The sequence below is a fragment of the Camelus bactrianus genome, chromosome 4 (genome assembly GCF_048773025.1).
Source record: "Camelus bactrianus isolate YW-2024 breed Bactrian camel chromosome 4, ASM4877302v1, whole genome shotgun sequence".
NCBI classification, from domain to species: domain Eukaryota; kingdom Metazoa; phylum Chordata; class Mammalia; order Artiodactyla; family Camelidae; genus Camelus; species Camelus bactrianus.
In genome coordinates this window covers 73,752,875-73,777,297 of record NC_133542.1, presented here as the reverse complement: position 1 = coordinate 73,777,297, position 24,423 = coordinate 73,752,875, and the positions used below count along the sequence as shown (strand labels likewise).

At 52.8% G+C, this 24,423-nt stretch overlaps 1 protein-coding gene across 1 annotated transcript in view; it reads left to right on the top strand.

Moving 5' to 3' along the window:
* Nucleotides 1-23,944, top strand: part of MED27 (mediator complex subunit 27) — a 186,712-nt gene extending 162,768 nt beyond the window's left edge. The window contains exons 6-8 of the mRNA XM_010955894.3: nt 2,842-2,883; nt 21,209-21,286; nt 23,412-23,944. Of these exons, the coding sequence (XP_010954196.1) occupies nt 2,842-2,883; nt 21,209-21,286; nt 23,412-23,546 (255 nt within the window). The 3' untranslated portion in view covers nt 23,547-23,944. The remainder of the gene's footprint in view (nt 1-2,841; nt 2,884-21,208; nt 21,287-23,411) is intronic.
* The last annotated feature ends 479 nt before the right edge of the window (nt 23,945-24,423 follow it).

The following is a 24,423-nucleotide window of genomic DNA, read 5'->3' as shown; positions in this document are numbered from 1 at the left end:
GAAGCAGGGCACTGACTCCAGAAGGCTCGCGTAAATGGCTTTCTTTGGCATAAATCTAGCAGAAAATCCAGCACACCCTGCCTGCTGTGCCTTCACAGCAAAAGGGGAGCCATTGCCGTCGGGTCCCTTTGTTACCCCTATGCGCCCGGTAAACAGGGCGTGTTGGCTGCTGTCCTTCTATCCCAGATGGTCAGAACTGTTCCCTAGGGTCCTGAATAATATATTTAAACCGCCTTCAAAAAGGGCAACGCGCTCACTTTGAATGAGCATGGTGTGTTTTGAGAAGCCACAATTAGGCGAGAGAGTCCGTCTCTTAATTAAACCTGTGCATATTTCTTTTCGGATGATTTTTCTATTAAAACATTTTGCAGATACTGAAGGGTTTATATGTATAATTTTCTCTTTTAAAGTAAAAACTAACTTTTCAGTCTATATGCAGATTCTTCCTTTCTTTTTTCTCTTCCATGGCCCTGTGTTTATGTCTTGGTCTGGCTGGCTGTGTCTGATGTGAACAGGCAGGAAGGATAAACAGTGGAGAACTTCAGAAGAAACAGCTGTGGTCTTAAAATGGAAAGAGAACTATATTAGTTTCAAGTCAGACATTGATGTTACTTTTCTTAAAATTCAGATTTAGAATCTTTGGCATGTCCCTGTCATCTTGGCAGTGATTTGGTAAAACTAAAAGATACAAAAAGTCGTTCTTATTCATTCCTCAATGTCTGAGTAGGCTTTAAATGCTGCATTTTTTAAGCCCTGGGCCAAACTGTGGCACTAAGATTGTGATGTGAACCCAACTCATCCTCCCAAACATGCCCAGCTGCCCAGCAATTTTCTTCGGCAGAACTGATAACCTAGGGAATTTAACTTCATATGTTTGTTTTGAGGTTTCCTTGAGTTATCTGGAGGTAACATACCAATTTTCCCCCTACAGATTGCTAACCTGTCAAATTAAAAATCTAAGCCTGAAGATTTTTAAAATTCTTATTCCATCAGTTGACCTAAGTTGGGGGCAGTGACCAAAAATTGACACCATCTTTCTGGAGAGCAGTTTAGCCAGAGCAGAAGGGGTCCAGTGGGGGCTCTGGTGGAATCCAGGAAGGAGATGGTTTGGCATTGGGGACACAGGGAGGCAAACAGATCCAAATAAATGTTTAATCACAATTCTCCCATGATCGTTCTGGACTTGGACCAGCTAAACATCCGCCCTCCAGCAGGAGCCCTGCCAGGGCCAGAGGGGCCTACTTAGAACGACCTCGACTCCTCTGCTTCTGAGCAAGAAGAAGCCGGGGACACTGAAGGCATGCCTGTTCCCAGCCCCACCTCTCACTTCCAAGGTCTGTTTTCAGAAAGCCAACAGAATCAGAAACAGGACTCCAAGCTGTCCCATGTCAGGTGTGGCACTTAACTCCCTGTCTTCCTGGAGGAGTCTTCCCGCCTGGTGGCTCTGCGTGCTCCCAGGCGCTCCAGAATCAATACTCCCCAACATACAGGCTTAAATCGCCACGTCTCAGGTTTCCACCTTGACCACTGGCCAGCCCCAAGGGCAGCTTCCAAGAGGCCTATTAAGCAGGTGTTTCAGTTTGCTCATCTCTTGAACTTGCATATTAAAGTTGACTTTTTAGCCCCCATGGGACATTCTGAAAGCCCCTCTTTCAGTCTGCACCATCTCCTGCACTGTGTTGGGGTTAGTTCTGTTTTGCCATACTCCATTTGTTCTGTCCTCTTGAAAAAGCAAGAAGGCACTGATTTGATTTTTCATACAACCTGTGAAACCAGCATGGTTTTGGTTAGACGCATTACCCTGTGCAGGACCAAGTGTGGCCAGAGGAGGACTGGACTGGGTTTACTCCAGACTGTACCCACGTTTCATCTCAGACCTCTGTTTTCCTTGATCAAGAGTTCCTGACCTGACCAGCCATCCCAGTTAACCGGGGGAGCACTGCCAAAACAAACAGAAAAACAGATTCTCTGGTCCCCTCCAGACCTGTTAATTCAGACACTCCAGGGGAGGGACCAAGGAGTCTGTACAGCCAAGTTTGAGCATCCCCAAGCGAGACCATCCATCAGAAGCTTCTCAGATTACTTGGGCAGCTGGATGGCTCTGAACCGTTGTCTCATCCAGAAAGGAAGGTTGCTAACAGGACCAGCCACATTGGCTTGTTCTGGGGAGTAAGTGGGAGAGTGCATGTGGAAGGCCCAGTGTGTGCCCGGTGTAGAACAGGCATTCAGCAGCTGGGAGCTGTTTTCCTCCCCCTGCCCATGACATGCCAGGTCCTATGCCAGCACAACATATACAAAAAGAGTTTCAGTTTTAAGTGCTATGAAAATTGTTCATTTTTGGAAGGATAAAGAGAATGAAGATGACAGGTATGGGAATGACATTTTAGACAGTCACTGGGAAATGCATCTCTGACAAGGTGACATTTGAGCCAAAGGAAGTATAGGAGGAGCCATGTGGGGGTTTGTAGGAAAAGCAGTCCAGGCAAAGGGCACAGCAAGTGCAAAGGTCCTGGGGCAGGATTGACCTTGACATATTGAGTGATGCAAGAGAACCGTGGTAGGTAGGAGTCAAGGTTAGAAAAGTGAGTGAGGGGCTCAGCTCACGGGGCCGTGGATGCAACATGTACCTCAAGTGGACTTCATTTTACCTCCTTAAGTCATCACAGGCTGATAAAGAAGAAATTCAGGCAGGACATTTAGGATCCTTTCAACCCCAAGATTCCGTTATTCTAGAATCATGTTTTTTTCCGAGCTTAATAGCAGTAGATACAGTATCATTTCTTGAAGTGCAAAATTCTAAAATTGATGCTGATGATACTTTTATCTCTTATCCCCTCCCAGCTTGATATATGGTCCAAGTCCAACTATCAAGTATTCCAGAAGGTAAGTTTCACTTTTTGTTTCTTCCTCAGGAGGTATTAAGGGAGATATGACTATTTTGAGGTATAAACATTGGTCTTAAAAAAAAAAAAAAACGGGTACTAAAGGCTGCTCACTGTATGACTCCCTTTATGTGACATTCTGGAAAAGACAAAACCTCAGAGACAAACCAGATCAGTGGTTGCAAGGAGTTGGGAGTGAGGGCAGGAGATGTCCCTAGAGAGGGCAGATGTCCCTAGATGTCCCTAGGGTGATGGAAATATTCTATGCATTCTATGTCTTAATTATGGTGATTATACAATGATATTTCAAAACTCATGGAACTATATATCTACAAAGGGTGAATTTTGCTATTTATGAATTACACCTTAAAAAAAAATCGGAAGCTTTTGAGTTGTTCTAAGCTCAACCCGCAGTCTTTGAACGCAGTTTCTCACAGCCCTTGTAATGGACACAGCTGCCTCAGGGGATGGGCTGGGGGAAGCAGGCTGGCCCCACCTCCCTTTATGCTACAGTGACATCTTTTTCAGATGTCGGGCTTTCTCGAGAAATACTGTTTGGGGAATGTCGGAAGAAGTGAAATGTGACCAGAGAAAATTCATTTCCCAGCTCCCGTTGGTGGAAGGGTCCCTTCCCTGGACCAGCTCGATACCTGGGGCTTCTGAGGGTTCCTGCCCCCTCCACGGCACCAGGCCAGCCCCCCTGCCGGGCACCAGCCACTGTCTTCAGTTCTCTCATTCTCTGTCTCTGCTTCCATCCAGCAGTGCACACAGTAGAGTTGGTCGTAAATTCATTATTCATTGTCTTCTCAAGTTCAACAACAATCATTTATTGAGCCCCTTTGCCACGTGCCAAGCACTGTGCTAGGAATACAGGGAAACAAGACAAACAAGGAGGCGTAATAACTAACTCAGGATGCTACTAGAGGGCTGTGGTCGAGAACAAGAGGGGCCTCCTTCACACCAGGGTGGTCACGGGAGCCTTTATGCAGCAAAATTTAGACTGAGACAGGAAGCATGAGGAGCTAGCCCTGTGGAGAGCCGTGTGGGAGGTGGAACCTCCCGGGGAGGAGGGGCGTGGCGCGGTCCAGAGCTGCAGGAGCCTGCGCGCAGGCGCCGGAGGCGGGTGGAGGTGGGGGCCGGCAGGAGCCTCTGGGCCCTGGTGCAGAATTTGGATTGTCTTCTCAGTTCAGCGAAAGCCACCGAAAGGACTGATGTGGTGGAGGGACATCATTCTGAAAGCCAGGCCCAAGTTATCCGCACTTGAGTAACAACTGGGTCCAGGGTGTGCCAGGCGGCGCAGCGTAGGGCGTCCATTTGTTTATTTTTCAATTGAGGTGAAATTCATATAACATAAAATCAACCATTTTACAGTGAACGGTTCCATAGCTTGTAGAACTTTCAATGTTGTGCAACCACCACCTCTTTCTAGTTCCAAAAATTTTTATCACCCCAAAGGACACGCATTCCCATTAGGCAGTGAGCATGGGGCTTTTGTACCCAAGGAGCGAAGTGGACCAGCCCTCTCACGGTGTGGAACGTACATCAGTTTCACATCGTTCCCTGGGCCCTTTACAGTGAGGGGGAAGCAAGGGAGCCTGAGGCTCAACACCGCACATGGTGGGACCCTGTGTAAGCATTGCAGTGTCGCAATCTTACCACAGCTGAATTCAGCACACTAAGCTGTGTTGGCTGCTGAAACAGAAAAGGCAGATTAATGGGAAAACTGGTGAAATCCAGATGAAGTCTGGAGTTTAGTCAGTAATAAGTAATCAGTATTGCTTTCTTAGTTGTGACGAAGGGCCTGGTAATGAAAGATGCTAACAGTGAGGGGACTGGAGGGGCACGTGGGAGCTGTGTGTACCATCTTTGTGACTTTCCTGTAAATCTGAAACCGGCCCAAAATTAAAAGTTTATTTTAAAAAGACAATCATGGCATTGACTCTCTTCACACCCCTTTACCCAGCCGAGCTGCCTAGATGCAGAAAGGAGAAAACAGCCTCCCCTCTGGGTCAGAGCCTCTGGGAAGGAAGTACGCAGTCACGTGAGGACGTGAGTGCAGACAACCGTGAGTGCAGACAACCCTGAGCGCAGACAACCGCATCGCAGTCTGGGCTTTCTTGTGCAAGTGACCGTACCCAAGGCATTTACTTGCTCAGCACACACAAAGCTCAGCTTTAATTGCTAACTTTGTCCAGGCCAAACGCTCTTGTCCCTTTTTCCCCAGCAGCCGGCCGAAAAACATTCTGAGAAGGAACACTGTGCATTAACTGTATCTTGTGCCGCTTTCATAGTCAGGAATGTTAAGACAGTTTTGGGGTTTATCTTGGTGTCCTCTGTGGTCCTGGAACAAGTTACTTTCTGGCTTCACAAAAGGGGGCCGTGAGCATCACAGACCCACACTCTGGGATTTTAACAGTGGCCAGTTTCCATTCAGATACCGCGTATGTCTAGGGAGGGGCTTGCACAGGCTTGCCTTTGCAGATATATTTTTTAATGTTCTGTGTAGTATTAAGTATTTTTGAATGCAGGCAGAAAGTTTAATAGGCAGTTGTAAAATGGGTGAAACATAGATTTGGAGAGTCAGTGCTGTATTTTTATTCTACGTCCCTAAAAAGTAGCCTGCCACAGCACTCTTTATATTTGTTTAAAACTACAAACACGCGCAGCAGCAGTGTTTAAAATTTGATATTAACTAGTTGGGGAGATTCGGGAGCACTCACCGGTTCCCTCGTTATAGTTTATGTAATGTGTTTGAAGCGGTAAAAATAGATGAATTTGTAGAGAGGGGAATTTTTATCTCCACTGGTGAATGGCATGTTGTCTGCCCCTGTGCAGAGCTTTTTCTAAGATGCCTTTATCATCCCTCCCTTCACCTATTTTTAACTATATGGACTTGACCTCTGATACTGACTGTACTAGGTTAGAGGACCGCAACTTGGAGACAGGTGGTAGAGCGTTCTGATTCAAAGGAAAGGCAGCTAACGTTGAGGTTCTTTTCCTTTTTCAGGGGCAGGTGAGAAATAGTGGGCTACAGCATCTTCTCCGTTCTCTACCAAAACATTGTCTATTTGCTGTCAAATGAAGGCTATTTGGGAAAATAATGTAGTACAGAATTAAGTTTAGTCCTTTATCAGTACAGCTTTCAACTAATCATCGTTACGTGGGAAGGGTTGGGATTTTGTTCTTGTGCAAGACGTTGGTGGAGAGGATGCAGAGTGTGTGACGAGGAATCGTGACGGGATGGGGCTGGGGGGCGACTGCACTGTGCTTATTTCATTGTGTTCGTCTCGGGCCATGTTGGTGCTCAGAGGGCCGGCCTTCCTATTCCATAGCCAGACCGTGCCCTGAAAGCAAGGCTGGGACCACCGTTCATTGCCGATTCTGAAGTCCTGGTCCAGGTGACGGGCTGATGCTCAACATTCCAAACTCAAAGTGCCAGAAGGACAGATGAGGTGGCACCATTTCTAAAGTCTGCTTTTTAGGATCAGCTTTTTCTTGGAAGTCTATTTTCTTCCTGTCCACTGACTTAAATTTTGGATGTCCTGATTGATGCTGCTGGTAGCGTTTCCCAGAAAGACACCACTTGACAGCACAGTGGTGAACACTCCCTTCTGCCCGTCATCTGCCTGCGTACGCCCATGCATGGAGACTGGTGGGCAAGGCTTGGTTATCAGCCTTACCTGCAAAGGCTCCACCTGAAACAGGAGTGAAAGTGACTGGAACAGGACACGGGCAAGGAAGCTCCTTTGTCACCAGTCAGAGGGCATTTCTCAGGCAGAAAACAGACCCCACATGTCCTAACCATGTTGGTGGATGCAGTAGCTGCACCCCACGTCTGAGATGGGAACTCGGAGCCACCAGCATCAGCTCTGCTCGTATCATTGGAGGAGTCCTCCCTGCATTGCCCTGGTGGAGAACCCCAGGACTGCCTTTCTTTGGTGCTCATGTGGTTGCAGTGACCACAAGTAGTAGCAGTGGCCACCGCACAGAGAGGCCTGCTGGGAAGGCGGGAAGCCCTCCCAGGTCTTTCCTCTCAATGTGACAAAGCCGAGAGCAGAAAAGGGCATTGCCTCCAGAGCCAAGCCAAGCTTACACTCGCCTTTTTATTTTCGGAAAATAGCTTCTGGAGCTAAGAGGATGGAAGCACACACCGTCAAATTCTCCTCGGGCTGTGCCTGCCTCCCTGGGTTAAAGATGCTCCCACGAGGTCCTGTGGCAAATCCGACCTTGTGAAGCTAAGTGGGACCTGCCTTTTGTCTGCAGCAGGGACTGTCAGCAAGCCCTTTCCCTCTTCCTCATTAGACCCCTTTCCCGGGTGTGGGCAGCGGTGGAGGGCTGGGGGCAGCTGGCGGCGGGTCCGCGACTGCCGACAGGTTCCCCTCGTTGACTGGGGTTCCCTGGGGGCTCTCTGCACTCCGTCCTGGGGTGAAGGAGCTTTTTATAGCCAGCAAGTCTCCAGCGGCACAGATTCAGAGAATGGAACTTGGAAATAGGGGGGGACAGTCTGAAAGGGCAGAATCACAAAGAGCCAGGAAAGGTTTCAAGCGTGTTCAGATTTTTCTGACATTTAAACTCTGCAGGGGCAGTCACTGTTTTGATCTTTAACCTCTTCACTTCAAAACAGTGGGCATTTTCATCCAGTAACTTAGGAAGAGTGGGAGCAAATACGCAGCTCCTTACTGTGTTCAGTCTTGGCAGGGAGGCCAAAGAAAGAGGTGGGGTGTGTGCAGCCCCAGGTAGGCAGGTGGAGAAGCCAGAGACAGTGTCAGAGGGACTGGCGCCTGCCTCGCAGCTTTTTCAGTTGGAGGCAAAGCACAAAAGTCATAGCCCGCAGATGTCTCAGTCCACAGTCGTTATTCTAGAGGCAGCAGAGGGAAGAGTAACCCTCTCGGGCCCGTGCCGTCAGCAGAGCTTAGCTGCGGACAGGTGGGCCGTCCTATCCGGCGGTGGGTGATGCTGTGGGCAGGCTGCCACTGCGTCCTCATCCCTGTGCTCAGGCACTCATTCGTTGGTTCGCTTGCTCATTCGTGCTTTGATACAAAAACTGGCCTCCATGTGGGGCAGACTCCACCGAGGGGCGAGACTGAGCCATCCCTAGAAGAGAAGTTTTAGAAACACGGAGTACCTGGCATAGACTGAGTGCCTGCCCAAACAGTAAGCGCCAGGCCCAGCACAGCGCTAACTCCACGCCCCAGGAGAGGGGACTGTCCCGACGGGGGGCTGCTCCCTGAGGGCAGGGCTAGCCTGTTTTGCACGGGGCTGAGTCCCTTTTCCCTGTGCGTGTAGGCTGCCGCCACATCGCACGTCACCAGAGAGGCTCAACAAACAGTCATTATGTTCAGTCTCGTGCTCTGTGATGTCTGCCGTCGCTCCCAGCCAGCCCACTCCCGTTTCCTTTCAGAAGGCCCTCTTCAAGCACCACAGGTAGGGCCCTGGAAGAGGCTGGGGCTGTGGAGAGAGGCCTAAGACCTCACGCCAAATCTCTGTGCTCTCCTGGCCCGGTGCCCCCCTCAGGGGAGGCCCACGTGGGCAGAGGCCCCCGCACCGGGACGGGATTCCTCAGCCCCCAGGAGGGGCTCTCTCTCATGTCACAAGGGGGCCTGTGCTTTGTCCAGAGCCTGGTGCTGCTCTCACGGTCCCCTCTTCTTTTAAATGCTCTTTTTCCAAAAAGGAGAACTTCTGGTCAATAGAACATGGTGCACTGGCGTCCTGTTTCTGTGCACCCTGTCGCTGGCGCCCCGGTGTGTCTTGGCAGTCACAGTCGCGTAAAGCCTGCGAATGACTGACTGGTGCGAGGGCCAGTGGAGGAAGACAGATTCCTGTCAGTGGACTGGATGAGGGAGGACAGTGCCGGGGAACACGGCATGAGCCAAGTATTGGGCTGTCAACGAGCTTCAGGACAGGAGAGGCGACAGGCAATTCCACAACCATCCCAGAGGGCAGCCCTTTCCGGAGCCGAGAGCCGGGCTGTACTGACCAGGCTGGGTGGGCAGAAGGAAAACAGGGGTGGTGATGGTGTGTCAGCCCAGGGGGGCCTGGGAGCCGAGAAAGGCGGGATCATTACACACACTCTATAGCTGGAAAGCTGTTTATCACCACCTCTTCTCTTAGGGGGTGTGTTGAAATATTCCCAAGCTTCTAAACCCAGGAGAGATTGGATCCTTTGTTTCCCCCTCATGAGACCCCAGTACCTTCCCTCTGCAAGGCTCTCTCCCCCGCCGCTGCGGGTGGTGGTGACCGAGAGTCGGGGTGCCCGCGAGCCCCCGGTGTTACGGTCACTGTGGAGCAGGAAAGCCGGCCCGCCCGCTGGAAGTGGTTTGTGGTTCTCTGCCATTAGAGGAGGCCAGAGGGCTCGGTTTCATCTCCGTAGCTGACTTCTTCCTGAGGGGTTGCCTGAGACTCAGTGTACCCCAGGTCAGAACCCAGAGCGGCTTCTGGGAAGCCCAGCCTCCTGTCATTCCCCACACCCCTTCCCACCAGCCCACAGGCCCCCCGGCGCCGCGGGGCATGTTCCCGGCAGCAAGCCCGCCCGCCCGCCCACGGAGAGTCCCAGCCCGCTCCCCGTCCGCCTCCCACCGCGTTCCCCACAGTGACCGCTGGGAGAGAGGCGATCCAGCACCGTGGTGAGCACCATGCTGCACGTGTTCAGACCCCAGCTCACCACTGCTCCCTGTGCGGCCTCACCTGCCTCTGTTTCCTCACCTGCAAAGCAGGGAAGATAAGAGGAATGGGTGTGAGGGTAGCTGAGCCCGTCGGTGTGAATTGTGAGGCGGACTTCTGGCCTGTGACTCACCGGCTTTTCTCAGGCGCTCGTCAGCAGTGGCCGCCCTCCTCCCTCCTGCTGGCCTCTGCGCAGTGGACCCAGATGTAAGGCACAGGCTCAAATCAGGCCCGGGTTTGCACCCCGCACTGCTGTGCGTGAACTAGCTGGCTGGGAACCTCAGGCCAGGGATTTAGCCCCTCTCTTCAGGCTTCAGGTCCCCCAGCAATTAAAAGGGGGTAACAATAAAGCCTACGCCATAGGGTACTTATCGTGAGGATTCAGCGTGCTGAGAGTGCTGGGAAGAGCCCGGCGGTGCGGTCATAGCGCACGTGTGCAGCAGACGTCAGCTGCCGTTGCCGGGAGGGGCGTGGAACTCGACTCCGCGGCCGTCTCTGTGTGGGGTCCATTTTAGGTTGGGTGTGTTTTGTAAAGTAAACCAAAGACCAGCTGCCGTGACAGATCCACACACTCCCACCAAAGCATCATCTGCCTTCGGTTTTCTCCAGGCACGTTCTCTCCTCTCCTGGTCCGAAAGTCAGTCACCCGAATCACAAGCCCCCAGTGGTGCTGTTCGGGCAGCACTGACATGCTGACCTAGAATGACAGTCTCAGGAACCTGGAACAGCCCCTTGTGTCCTGAGAAGGCTAGTGGCACCTCTGGTGAGCCCCAGAAGGCAGCTGAGATGGATGTGTCCCACCCCAACCCCCCCATACCCCCCACCCAGCAGACGCTGTGCAGAAGGCACCCAGCACCACAGCAGCCGCCTCTCAGGCAGGGCTCACCCCCTGCACCACGGTCTCTGTTCTTCTGCAGTTGCCTCAAGTTTGCTGAGGAAGTAGGTGGTATTGTCTGTATTTCCTTGGGAGCCCAGATGTCTTTGGATGTGTTTCTCTAACGGCAAGGCTGTTCCTGCAGAAAATGACATCACCCCAAGTGGGTGCAGAACAAGTCAGGTATCTTTGGGACTGGGCTTTCCTGGCAGCCGGCAGCAGAATCTGGCGTTTTACCATCTGGAGAGCGTTGAACTTTTTTTTGTTCCTCTAAAGGAAGAGCCTGTATTCCTTAATCCTGGGAAATGTGAAGGACCTTTTGTGTGCGGCTCCTCTCGGCGCTGCCCAAGGCCTTTGGCAGAAGCTTAAAGCTGGTCAGGACCCTGGAGAGCTCCCCGCGTCCTCACTGGAGTTTCCCTGTTCACCTAGGCCCCTCTCCCTGCAGCGCCCCGTGACCTCAGTTTTTCCCACCCCTGAGGTCCTCCTTTCACTCTGCTCCCCGAACCCCGCTGGCCAAAAATAAAACAACAGCACCTCACGTATTTCATCTCTCCTTCACTTGGGGCCCTATCGGGTGAGTGGCGCCAGTGCAGAGCACAGCTCAGGCTGAGGCAGAGGCTCCGGTCACAGGTCGGGCAAGTGCAGGACTGGGGCACCCACAGGGTGCTGCTGGGGGTGCAGGAGAGCCCAGGGTGGGAGGGGAGGCCCCTGGCCCAAGTCTCCAAGTGGCAGAAGGGCTCGGCCAGGGGAAGGGCCTTCCAGGCTTGAGTGCAGAGCAGAGTCAGCGAAGCAAGTCTGGGAGGAGGAATTGCTAAAGCAGCTGATACTGCTGGTGTGTGACGTGGGGACCAAGGGAGACGAGGGTGGGACCCAGGTCATTAAGGACCACATATGCTATGCCATGGTGTCCGCAGGGTCCCGCAGGTGGCTGCAGAGTGGCTTAGGGGAGGCACATCCACCTCTGGAGGCTGTCTGCAACCAGTCTGCCCTCAACGGCCCAGGGATTTGAGAGGCTTCCCTTTGGAGCATCAGTGGTATCTTGGCTGGGACTTTCAAGAGGGTCAGCTTGAAGCCTCTCAAACCAAACAAAAACTCCTTTATGGAGGCCCCGGTCTGTGCCACAGGCCGTGTTCTGTACTTTATAGGCAAGGTCTCATCCTCAGATGGAGACTGATCTCAAAGCTGTGGCTGGGGATTTCAGAAAGGGTGGAGTGGCAGTGTCTGTCTTCCCCTCTCCAGTTCCCTCCCAGACAGCTCTGCCCCGGTCTCATCCCAGAGCAGCATTGCCAGGCTCCAGTGGACAGTCATAAGCCCCTCAGAGCCCGTGCAGATGGCTCCTTCATCAGGCAGAGAAGGAAGTATTGATCTTGTCTAAGTAATCCCTAGTCCCCCTGGACTTCAATGCTTCCTCCTCGGGCCTCTGGGTCTGCTGGCCCGTGGCATACAAACCCAGGGCACAGATGAGAGGCTCAGGCTGCGTAATAAAAACTGAACCCCCGTGCTTCCGCTCTCCTGTACTCTTACCCCAGTTTTAGAAGCTGGTCTCTGCTGCTTCCCCATTACCCCCACCCCCAGCACTTGCAGGACTGGCTTCATAGCATTCAATTTTGAAATAATGATGGTTTCTCTTTTCATGGAATGAGTACTTCTGGGACTGTTTTCAGTATTCTTGAAACAGTGCTCATCCTTGGAGCAGCATTGCTGTCTCTTGAAACATTTAAAAAGCCAGGTTCACATCTTTGACTCCTAGACCCACAAAGAATTTTCTCCTTGCAAGAGATTTCTAGTGTCTTTTGTGAAAGGTGGGTCTGTCTTTGGCAAAATCCTGAGTGGAGACCCAAACTCTTGGGCCAATCTCCTTGTGTGGCATTAAAGTATATCCAGCGAATGAAAGTTTATTTTTATCTCTCTGACTTGCAGGACCAGCATGGGTACGACTATGTAGCAAATGTTTGGCTTTGCTGCCTGCTACTTTGTGCTCCAGAGTCTCTTTGAAACCTGTTGAGATGGAAAGAGGTTCCCAAGAATAGTGCTGTGCTGACGGTCTCCGTGGTTCTGAGCTCTTTGTAACCGGCCCCGAAATTGAGGACTGTGTGAGGGTACCATCACATCAGAGCGGCAGGCGGAGCGGGGCAGGAACCTGGCACCCTGGCACCTCTGCTGCCTGCTGGGATCAGCTTGTCCTTTTTCAGAGAACAAAGGTCTTTAATGTCACAGCTGGTTGGCCCGAGGGTGGAGCTCAGCACAGGTGTGCCCTCAGGGCGTGCAGTCAGGCCCTGTGCGGTGTCCACTGAAAGCCTAGACCTCTAAGCGCCCAGGGATCCCAGCCTCATGCTCTTTTACTGAGGGCCAGTGGGGGGAGTGATGCAGCCAAGGTCACCTGGATAATTAGTGAAGAGTCCGGGACTGAACCCTGGCCTCCCCACAGCTCCGTGTCCTTTCCCACCACGCTGCCTTTTGTTCACGTTAGCACGGGCCAGAGAAGCTCCTGCTCACAGTGTGTGACAGCAGGTGCTGGGTGGAGGACAGCCCAATCTTGGTCTATCTACCAGGCTTCTCTTAAATAAGCAACTTCTAAGCACTTGGGTACTTAACTTTTCCTGTTTATTAATCTTGTGGGACATACTTTTAATCGGCAGAAGCTCCAGCTCTCTGAGCTCAGCAGGGGAGGCCCTGGGCTTCGTGGGCTGTGTGCTGGCGGATAATGTACTTGGGGCCATTAATCCATCATGTTAGGAAAAGCACCGCGTAACTGCTGGGGCCAGTGTTCAGGCTCAGCCCCTACCCAGACTGCGCGGTCCCAGTCCTGCCCCCTGGTGGTGGGAAGCGGGCAGTGACCTGTAGCAGCCTGCTCACCCGTGGTTCCTAACACTGCTGACACCAAGTCTCCTTCGGGAGCTTCTTAGCAACACAGGTCCTGGTGCCCAGCAGCCCACCCCCAGGTCTGTGCTCGTCCCCCTGCTGCTCTGCAAGCTCTCCCCTCCAGCCCGGAAGCCCGCACCGAGTCGGGACCACACCTACTACCTTAGGGGCTCAGGGACCCAAGAACAGTCCCTGGGCCACCAAGAAGTACAGCATATCCTTGCTTTTTAAAAGAGGAAACTGCTGGGGAATGATAATATATTAGAAGAGTTTTTGTCCCCTCCTGGTGTCTCACTGGTCCTTTCTGTGAGTCACCACTCTGTCCTCCCTCCCTCCCTTATGGTAAAGAACAAAGTCTGCCTGGCCGCCTTAAAGCCTGGCTCTGGGGGACTGATCATCAGTAGAAAATGGTCTTGCTGGACCTGAACCTGTCCTTTTTGCCCCCTCAGCTGGGGAGGGAGAAGCGCAGGTGGGAAGAAGAGTGTGTTCTGGATGCCAGAGTCACCATGGCAACAGTGGGCTTTCCCCCTTTTCGGCCCCCGCCCTTTTAGATTCTACTGCTCATGGCCTTTGATTAATCTGTGTGCACACCTCCCTAAGTGCTGCTGCCTTTCATTTGCCGTTTCCCACTTCGTTCTACAAGGCGGAGAGACTCATTCAGTCCTGAGCTCCTCTTGAGGGCCCACCCATGGTGGTGTCAGGCCTTGTTCAGGGTGGGTGGTGAGCAAGACAGGCAGAAGCTTCCAGTGCGGAGGCAGGAGAGCTGTGTGAGGCAGAGGGAGGCAGGGCGGGGGTGCAAGTAAACAGACGTGGGGCGGAGTGCTGCCTCCACCCTAAGTGTCTTGGGTCCCTTCCCTTCTAGGGAGGAGATGGCCTCAGGTGCCACCTTCCCACTTCCCCCCCAGCCTCTGTCCACTCGAAGGCCTGGCGCAGAGAACCCCGAGGCCCAGGGCCCTGCTCTGCTCTCAGCAGCTGCCTGGCTTGGGCAGGTCACTTAACCGCCCTGTGACCTCGCTTCCACACGTGGAAGTGGAAATTGTCCTCCATCAGTGGCGCCATCACGAGGTTGTGGGGATTAAGCGAGAAGAAGAGATGATGCCTCACGTTAGGTGGGCACTTGCTGCTTGTCAGGCACCGTTCAAGCGCTTTCCCTGCGTTGACACGTGTGATCTGTGTCCAGGGTCGCCCAGCTTGTAGTGACAGACAAGATCCAAACCCCTGCAGTCTGGCCCCAGAGCCCGGGCTCCTCACCGGCTGCACGGTATAGACCAGCCCCTGCTCGGGGCCGGTGCTCAGCAGACATCGGCTTGGATCGCTGCCCTTGTTGCTGGCAGTTCCACTTTGGGTTTAGCAAAAATAACTCGTCATCTCCGAAGGACCCTCCGGCTCTCAGGTCCTGGGAGTGAAGGCGCCGGAGCGCTTTGCGCACAGCATGGTGGAGGAGCTTTGGGAGACTTGTTTTGACTGGCAGCTCCTTCCCCAGGGTGTTGACTGGCAGCTGTTTCAAGGTCTTTTGAAAGATTCCTTTCTCCCTTTCTGAGCCTGGTTCCCCGTCAGTTTGGGCGCAGGAAGACCTCCTCTGCCTCTTTGAGCTGGGGGTGGGGGACTTCCGGTGAGCCCCGCTTGGTGGAGGAGAAAACTGAAGGTAAGGTTGATAAAGCAGAGTGGGGGTGTTGACGGTCAATAGACATGTCACCCTACTCTAAAGAAATAAATCACCTGCAGCCCAGCCTGGAGATGGGAATGCACCCCAAACTAGGCCAGCATCTGCAGTTTTTATTTGGCTTGAGGTCAGACGGGGCAGCTCTTGGCAGAGTCCCCGGTGTCTGCACACTCCTCTTTTTTCCTGTCTTTCTGGGACCCGGCTGTCCTGTTCCCGCCCTTGCTGGTTTCATCGCAGTCACTTCCCCCTCCACTCCTCTTGGCTGGGTCCCCTGTCTCCCTGGTTTATTGTTACTTCCATGTCTTCTCCTCCCTCCCTTACCTCAGGCTCGCCATCGGCTTTTATCTTTTCTGAGCTCTTTTCAGAGCAGCACTCACTGGTGGGGTGAATGGCCTCCCTTTCGCAGGAGCATTAGTGCCCTTCCTGGCCTCCGCTGCTGCCAGACCGAGCTTTCATCTCCCAGGGGAATCTCATTAGCTGTCCATCACAATGGGACCCACACCAGGCTGGGACGCCCAGAGCCCATTTAAATTAGTTAATAGCCATTTTTGTTGTTGTTGCCTCAGGCCTTTTTTTTTTTTTTTTCACGTCTTGGATGCTGAGCGAAAAAACAACTTTGTTGTTGAAAGTGTGAAACAAAAAAATACTGAAGGTAGAATACTTTGACAAAAAGGAAGATCATTGTAGGTGAATTTCCCCCACATCTGACAACCAAGTCCTACCTGCTGCTTTGGAGTTCAGCCATGGGAACCTGAAAACCAGGGGAGGAGTTTGGGAGGAGGGGAGGAAAAACATAGCAAATCAGTCAGCTTTGTTTCCTTGTGTTAAAATATTTCTGTAATTGGTGATGGAAAACTGAAGAAATTAAATGATCGTGTCAGCGCTAGAAAAAGCTGCCACCGTTTGGCAATTAAGAGGATAGTTTATACTGGACCTTTTGAAAAAGGCTGAATTTGACCATATTTCCGACCCAGTAAAGGGAGAACTGATTATGTGCCCTGCCTGGATCCAAAACGGAGCTCTGGGGCGCCACTTCAGCCGCATCTGGAGGAGGACATTTCTTGTAAATTCAGTCTGTTGTGCTCTTGGGAAGCCTGTTACCCAGCAGCCACGTTCACAGATTTAACCTGCGTCTGGCATCGGGGCTCTGGCTTTGGGTGGACTTGACCAGGCTGGGAGGTGGTAGGCAGGTGACGCCAGGCACCTGGGACAGACAGGTGCCTTTATCGGCAAACTGGGAGAGCTGGCCAGCGCTGTCCTAGGAGAGGAGGCACAGGCTTGGGCCTGGCAGCGTCCGGGCTCACGCACCCGCCGCCCCTCACCGTCAGCTCTGTGGCCTTGGGCACCTTCCCAACCTCTTTGAGTCTCCAAATGGACAGAAGGAGACAGCTTCCTTAGTCACCTTGGGGGTGGAATGAGCAGAGCACACACATCATAAGCTCTCGTGAAGGTAATTATCAGGTTAATAAAAGCATCCGTGGCCCTGAGAAAGCACCTTTCAGAAGTAAGGGGAACCCCACCGATCCCCCCCCCACTGGAAACATTTCACTATGAAAATATTTCACCACCACTGCCCCACCCCCTCTTTCCACAGCCCCATCATGAAATCTGGGTAGTACTGTTCATCTTGATTCATAAAAAAACAAGTTCTGCTTCGGGTTTGCAGGCCTTTGTTTTAAAGGCCTTTTTCCTGTCATGCCCAGAACATTCTGCCACCCGAGCAGCCTGGTCCCTCAGCTGCAGCAGGGGTAGGCCTGGGAGTCGGTGGGAAGTGCCTGGTCTCAGCCCCACCCCACACCTACCTGCTTAATCCGCAGCTGCCAGGTGGCAGGACCGCCAGGGGATCTGTATGCAGCCTCTGCACGTTGGCATCCCCAGCGTAGCTAGGGAGGCTGGCTTGGTCTCTGGGCCCCACCCCGGAGATTCTGATTCTAGGTCTACAGTGGGCCCAACTGGCAGACACCATGGCTCATCTTATAGGTGGGAAATAAATACCCAAGGAGGATACAGTATTTCAGTCTGAAGGGGAGAGAGAAGGCTGCTGTAACAAACTTCATCATTTTTGCTGTTGAAAACAACAAAAGTTTATTTCTTGCTCACACTGCACACCCACCCTGAGATGTTGGAGGGCTGAGCTCCACAGTCACCCTGGGACCCGACTTCACAGAGGCTCCCCCGTCTTGCGAATCTACCATCGGAGCGTGGCTCTCAACACCGCTGGGGAAGGAGAGCGAAGAGAGCCCACGCTGCTCTGCACTGTCTCCGGCGGAAGTAACACCCGCCACTTCCACTTCCTGCTGCCTTGGCCGGAACTGAGCCCGTGGCCCAGCCATGAGGGAGCCTGGAAAGTACCTGTGCTCCAGGAAGGAAGGGAGGACCCGACAGTGAACCCAGGCAACTCCCAGCAGATGGAGAGTCAAGATTCCCAGCAGGGTGCATAGTCCTTAGCTCCTGTCTCCCTCTCTCCACCCGTCAGGCCCTTGCTTCTGCCCCCAGACCTCACGTGAGCCAGTCTCCCTGGATGTCTGAGTGGCAGAAGGGATCATCTGTTCAGTCAGCACACACATCTGGAGAACCTCTGTGTCAGGCACTAGGCAGACATGGTCTCCAGCTCTGAGTTCACAGTCAAGTTAGGGAGAGTGACACTAACAAAAATGGCAGAGAAATAATTATACAAGCTCAGTCGTGAGGAATGCTGTGAAAGGAAAGATCTGAGCCAGGAGACATGACCCAGTCGGGGTTCTGGGAGGCTTTCCCGAGCACACGGATCTAAACCAGTCCCAGAAAGAGGAAGAGGAGCCCAGGAGGAGAAGGTGGGGAGGGGAGGGAGCATTGGAGGAGGAGGAGCCAGAGCATTAGGGTCTGAGACATCTCGGAAGGCAGGAGAGGAGAGGAGGCAGGACCTCGAATGCCAGGTTAACACCTGAATTCTGTCCTAAGTGCATTCACATGCTCTGAACAGGTTTTCAGCGGGGGAGTGACATTAAGTTAGATTTCTAGCTTTGTAATACTAACCGCTAATACGTCTTGAACAACATGCACACGTTATTTTATTTAATCTTCACAGTTATCCCATGTGATGGGGACTATTTGCTATTATCCCCATTTTCCAGATGGGCAAACTGCAGCTAAAAAAGATGAAGGAACTTGCCCAAGGTGGTGCTGCTGGATGAGGTGGAGCCAGAACATAAACCTCCAGAGCCACAGACCTCACCCCCTCAGTGCAGAATGTCCCCTCCGGGAGCCACAGAGGGAGGGAACGAGGTGGGGCTCTTCTGCTCATCGCGACAGGAGGCTGGAGTTCAGACAGTGGAGTGGGGAGGAGCAGAGGGATTCGAGATGAGTGATCTGTAATGCAAGAGACTGCCTGAGTGTGAGTGGCAGGAAAAGCCCGGATTTCCGACTGAGGCCGCTGGGTGGAGGGCGGTGTCGTTACTGAGAACACAGAGGAGGAGCAGGTGTGGAAGAGCATCCCTGAAATTAGCATGATGCCTTCCCTGGCTTGACACCTTGCAGATACCAAAACTCAGCCCGAAGAGGTCAAGTTCAGAGGTCAGCCAAGGGAGGGAGGTGGGAGGTGGGCACAGGTTTGCCAGGCACCCAGCAAGCAGGAGGATGGGGAGCAGAGATTCTTGGCAGTGTTTGGGTAAAGGCCCTAAATTCCAGAAGCCACGGGGCCAGGCAGATAGCATGAGTGAAGCGGGCTTGGGTGCCAGACAGGACGCCAGGCAAACGGCAGATGCGTGCCCTGCCCAGAGGCACCACCCCTCCTTGGCTCCTGCTGACGGCGGCCACTTGGATATGTGGGGGCAGGGCCAGGTCACGGTCCCAGCGATAATTAGGAGCCGAGCACATCACGTGGTTGGACTCATGTAATCTTCACTACAACCCATGAGGCAGGTGCACTATTACTGCCCCCAGATCTTCCGATGTGTCGAGAGAGGCTGGGGATCCAAGTTAGGGGACGTTTTCAGAACTTTAAATATGTGCTAAAAATTGTAAAAAGAAAATGTGCTGTCAAGACAAAGCATCCCAGCCATGAATGTGGCCTCTGGGTGACCAGTCTGCTTGGGGAATTGGGCCCCAGGCCAGGTGCTCAGAGTGCCCAATGGCCAGATCTAGACCCACCCAGGGACAGGAGATGGACCTTCTGCCTCTTGGGAAAGAAGCACACCCGGAACCGGAACCGGGGGCAGCAAAGCCAGCCTGCCTGCCTGCTCCACGGGGCTCGGTGAGGGCGGGGCTTTGTGAGAGGCTTTGTGCAGTAAGTGGTAAGGGCAGGAGAGTTCTGCAGAAACTTTGTTTCTTTGGGAAATGTGATTGTAAGGAGTGTCTTACCAGCCCATAAATGCCACTTGCATGGGGTTTTAGCAAGGCATCTGGAAGGGTGAGAGCCAGGCTCTAAGCTCAGGTATCGCTGGGGCCCCACTTGCTTGGCTGGGTTTTGTAGCCATTAATTTCGCCCTGCCGGTCACCACCTGCCATTTTGCCAAGTTATCATTACTACCGGCTTTTTTTTTTTTTTTTTTTTTGGTTTTTTTTAAAGGCATTGCTCATTTTAGAAAGCTGTCTGTCAGAAATGCTTAAAATAAAAACAGTCTTTGCACTTGGAGGAATAAGTTAATCTTGAAAGTCACTTGGGTAAGAATTTCTCAACACTGTTGGGTACATGAACTGTATTTGCAAGGAAGCCAGTACAGGTGTTTCTGGTGCGTGGCCTTTGATGAGTGGGCCCTTTTCAGTTTATTTCTTGATTCAGCAAATATGTACTGAGACCCTGCTAGGTGCCAGGTGGTATTCTAGGCCTTGGGGACACAGCATGAACCAGATGAGTGTGATCCCTGCCTACACAGACCTGACCTTCTAGTGGGGCCCACCAGCCCGGGCAGGCCATGGGAGCCCAGAGGGAGAGCGGGCGAGTCCGAGGGCCAGGGAGAGTGGAAGAGAGGGGGCGGGCAGACCCCGGCCTGGTGGAGGAGAAGCACTTCACATCCATGACCATTTCCCAGGGTGGGGGGGGAGCCGCAGCTGAGAGGGGGTTCTGTAAGCCAGGGAGCCCGCGGCCTCACTCTTGGGGGTGTGGCCTCTCTGGCCTTGGGTGTGGACGCAGCTGGGCTAGCTTCTGGATCATTTGCAACTCCCCAAGCGAGGCCCGGACCCGCCCTGCTGATTTCCACCTGGTCGTTTTGCTGCTGAGGTCTGTCTGTCAGCCCGTCACAGTGTCCTGGTCGGGGCGGGAAAAACTGACAGGTCAACACAAGCAGACCATGCTTAGTCTTGTTCTCAGAGTTGATCATTTTTATGTGGGGTTGTTTCATTTTGTTTTTTAACCACAACATTTGTAATGGCAGGAGTCCCTAATGAAGACAGCCAAATAAAACCATGAGTTTGAACACAACTATCACATTAGGTAGAATCTATTAATTTGCTGATGGATGGCAGACATCAACCATCAATGGTGTCATCGAATTTCAAAACTACAGGGGATCTCAGTCCAGCCCTTTACTTTTCCGGAGAGACACTGAGACCCAGAGAGGTGAAGCCAGCAGACAGTGCCAGGGCCTAAACCCAGTGCCCCTTCCCTCTGGTCACCAGATACTGCTAGTACTTAAAGCAGTCGTGCCCTTGGCCCTGTTGAAGGAGCTAGGGGACAGTGGGTGTAGCCCACTAGGCACTGAAAAGAGACCTGGGCTCTTAGGGGGCTGGTCAGAGGGCCACACTGGGAGTGGCACAGCTTTTCAGAAAGGTGACGGTAGGAACCTGAGACCTAAGGGAGGGATCATCAGAAATGGTCAGCCCCCATCACAAGCTATGCAGCTACAAATTATGAGACAGAATGGGAATTAAAGGGAGCAGAAAGACCAATTACACGGGCTGGAAAAGCACTCCCAGGTAAAGATGTCGAACGTGGACAGTTGGCAGTAAGCCTCTGCATTCATGTGTTTCTTGCAGAGATGCGGCTCTATGGTGCGCCCCCTCTTTACCTCTCCACTGCTCACACTCTCTGCTCTCTCAGGTGCTGCACCTGCCTGGGGTTGCTGGAAAGTTCCTCACTCCACTTGCCTCCAGGCCTGAATACCTGTGACCTGCCTGCAGCACACCTCTTTCCCCTCCCCTGCCCCCAACTTCGCTAATTAATTTTCGACCTTCAGGTTTTATCAGCTGTCCTTTCCTCCATGAGATGTCACATAAAAGGAGCACCTTCGTCTTGTCCTCTCTGTGCTGGCTCCCAGTGGCTCTAACCCCAGTCATTGTCCTTGGTTCCAGGTGACAGACCATGCCACCACCGCCCTCCTCCACTATCAGCTGCCCCAGATGCCTGATGTCGTGGTCCGGTCCTTCATGGTAAGTGGCTTTGGGAGCCAAGTCTCCCCCTTGGTCCTCGGCCCTTCGGGTGAGGACAGACAGCTCACAAGGCGGCCGGCTCGCCTTCATCTCGCCGGGGCCTCGCGGCAGGAGGCAGCCCAGTTTGGAAATGATTCGTCTTTTAAACTGGGGACGGGTCTAGGAGAAACCAGTTCCCTCTTAATTAGCTGGTGTTTCCTGCCCGTGCTGAGCAAACGTGGGTGGTTTCAGAAGTGATCGTCCAACACAGTCCCCACCCTTGATTTAGTCACTGGGTGTTCATTGAGCTCCAGGCCCTGCGCTTGGCACTGGGCAGGTGCAGTGACTAAGATGAATCCTGTCGTTCCTCCAAGACACCTACGCCTTGGCCTGGCAGTGTCAGAGCTCAGGAAGGAGACTGACCCAGAATCAGCCATTCCTGTGGTCTCTGGTTTGCTGGAGTCGGCTGCTGCCAGCTCTTGTTAAATGTCCAGGATTTCTCGAGCTGGTTGTTCAGCCACTGGTAGCTTGACATCGAACCGGAATACTTACCTTGTGGAAATCAGTCCTACAGGTCAGGAACCCTCCTCCGCCCCCCACCTCCCCCGAGCCACTTCATTAGCATGCGGCCGCCCAAATTTATCATGTGACCACAGGTTGGCCTGAGCAGGGCCAACATCTGTGTCCACCACGTCCCGACAGAACTGGCCAGCTGTTTGGGCACCACACTGACCTGGCTTTGGGCTCACACCAGTCGTCTCCGTTGTTCACTGCTGTTAAACCCCCCTTTTAAACTCACGCTAGGAAGGCTGCCGTTAGAGAAGGCACTCAGGAGACAGAGCCGTCCGCAAGTCCGATCAGTGCTGGCAGATGGGAGGCAGATCACTCCTCCACTCCGTCTCCTCCCATTTGCTGCCACAATTAAGCTTCTAGGAGCCTGCAGTTTATTTCTCAGAAAATACAGCCCAGCTCATTGATCAGTCCCACACTGGGGAGGCCGCCGAAGCAGACCCAGGTGCTCAGCGCAGCCGTCCACGCAGCGGTCCTCTCCTGTGTCGAGAGACCGTGTCAGGCGACTGTCTTCAGCAAGCATTTCCCTTTCATGTCGATAGAAAGACTTGCTTTTAAACCTAACAGGTTGTGATGCCCAGTTTCCTTTTGGTAACTGACCCTGAGATCAAGAAGTAAAAATAGTTTAACTGGAGGATCCACTGACCTCCTCCTGTTTATTGCCAAAACTTCCAACACCAGCCTTCAGCAGGGGGACAGGATCGGGGGTCACTGTCGGCCTCCAGGAAGACAGCGCGGATGAAGATAGGATTTGTAGCAGTAAACTTGCCGACCTCTTCAAAGAACGATTTTCTCTGACCGGCGTAATTTAGGAGGACATTGAATGACGAGATTCACGTGCCCCCATCACAGTGAGAACTTGCTTAACTCGCTGCCTATTACCATGGGTTTGGGTCGGCGAGCTCACGCTCTCCTTGAGTTTGAGAATTGAGTTATGTGAGTCTCATCCTTATGTATGATGCCCGAGGGAACTCTGCACTCTGAACCACTCAAGGCTGTACTTGCTGTTTATTATGTTATTTGGTGGCACCAGGTCGGCCCCACCCTCCCCCCAGGTGCACTGGGCCACGTTGTGACAGTGAGTGGTGACCTCTGAAATCAGATTAGAAGAAAGGCACGTTGACCTTAGGAGAGAATTCTGAAATCGCCACCCACGCGCAGCCCCCTCCGCACGCGTCCACGCCCACCTCCGGGTGGTGACCTGGGAGAGGATCAGTGCTAACACCCAGGAGACGCGGAACTTGGGGGTGAAGTGTTACTTGCAGCCCCAGAGCCCCGAGGCTGCGCCTAGCTCACGGCCACTCCTCCGGGAGCGTGTCCTGCCTCTGAGAGGAGGGGTTTCTATTTTAAAGCTCCCTTCGTTGGGAGGGGCCCGGGGTGCACCAGAACTGAAAATCAGCAGTGTTGTGACCTTGCGGATTCTGCGTGCAGCGTTTTGTAAAATCACAGGGTCCCTCCTGGGGTCACAGCCAACTTAAGTTCTCTGCCCTCAAGATCATTAGGCCTGACGGGAAGGATGACATTGGAAGCCCCCGGATCCTGTTTCTTTCATTTCTCTCCTCACTTCTCTTTTTAGACCTGGTTAAGAAGTTACATAAAGCTGTTCCAGGCCCCTTGCCAGCGCTGCGGGAAGTTTCTCCAAGATGGCCTTCCCCCCACGTGGAGGGACTTCCGAACCCTCGAAGCTTTCCACGATACCTGCCGGCAGTGACCCCCGCCCACAGACCCCCGTCCGGCACTGTCCCGGACAAGCCCTAAGTGATGCCGATGGCTCAGACGTGTCTTCACAGCCCCGGTGTCACTCCCTCCCTCCTGCAAAACAGCATGCTGCACATTGAGGCCGAACTTGAAGAGCAGACCCCGTCTCTGCTGATGGAACTAATTAGATGCTTTAGCTGGAGAACGGAAGGCAGAGAAGGCCTTGCGAGGACTCAGTATCAGTGACACAGCGTGTTCTCCCCTGCATGTTAGCGAGGCGGTGAGCTGACTCCTGGGTCTGTCCGTGTTCTAAGTTGTTTCATGGTTTGAATGAGCCCTTGTGTCATGCGGGCTTGTGTTTTGTTTTGTAACTTATTTTTATAAGCAATAAACCTTTTGTACCCAGGACAAGGCTTTGTCTTCTGTTTCTTGAAGCACCTTTGACGTGCAGCTCTGTGAACATGTGAGCAGATCTGGGCCTTTCGAGGAAGGCAGACTTAGTGATGTCTGTATTTGAAATGGTGCTTTTTGAGGACTCATTTCCCTGCTTCTTGCAGGAGAGAGGGCAGTGTTGGCAAATCTTCCATTTCAAAGATGTTTTGGTGGCTTTGAAAATTGTTCTTTTTGAGGGAAAAAGTACACAGATGTTTCATTTTACTAAACCAGGAACTCACGCACATGCAGAAGGGAAAGGAACCTGCCCAAGTGACCAGCCGGGACACGTGTGAGCTGGGTGTGCCTGGCTTGCGTGTCCCGTGTTTTGCCATAAATGTTAAAATGAACAGGTTCCAGCCCAGACTGCTGAGCTGATTCGGGGCCTTGACCCCCAGTTTGAAGCCACAACCTGTTCGTAGGGAGAAGCATTGACCTGCTGAAGGTCTTGTGAAGGA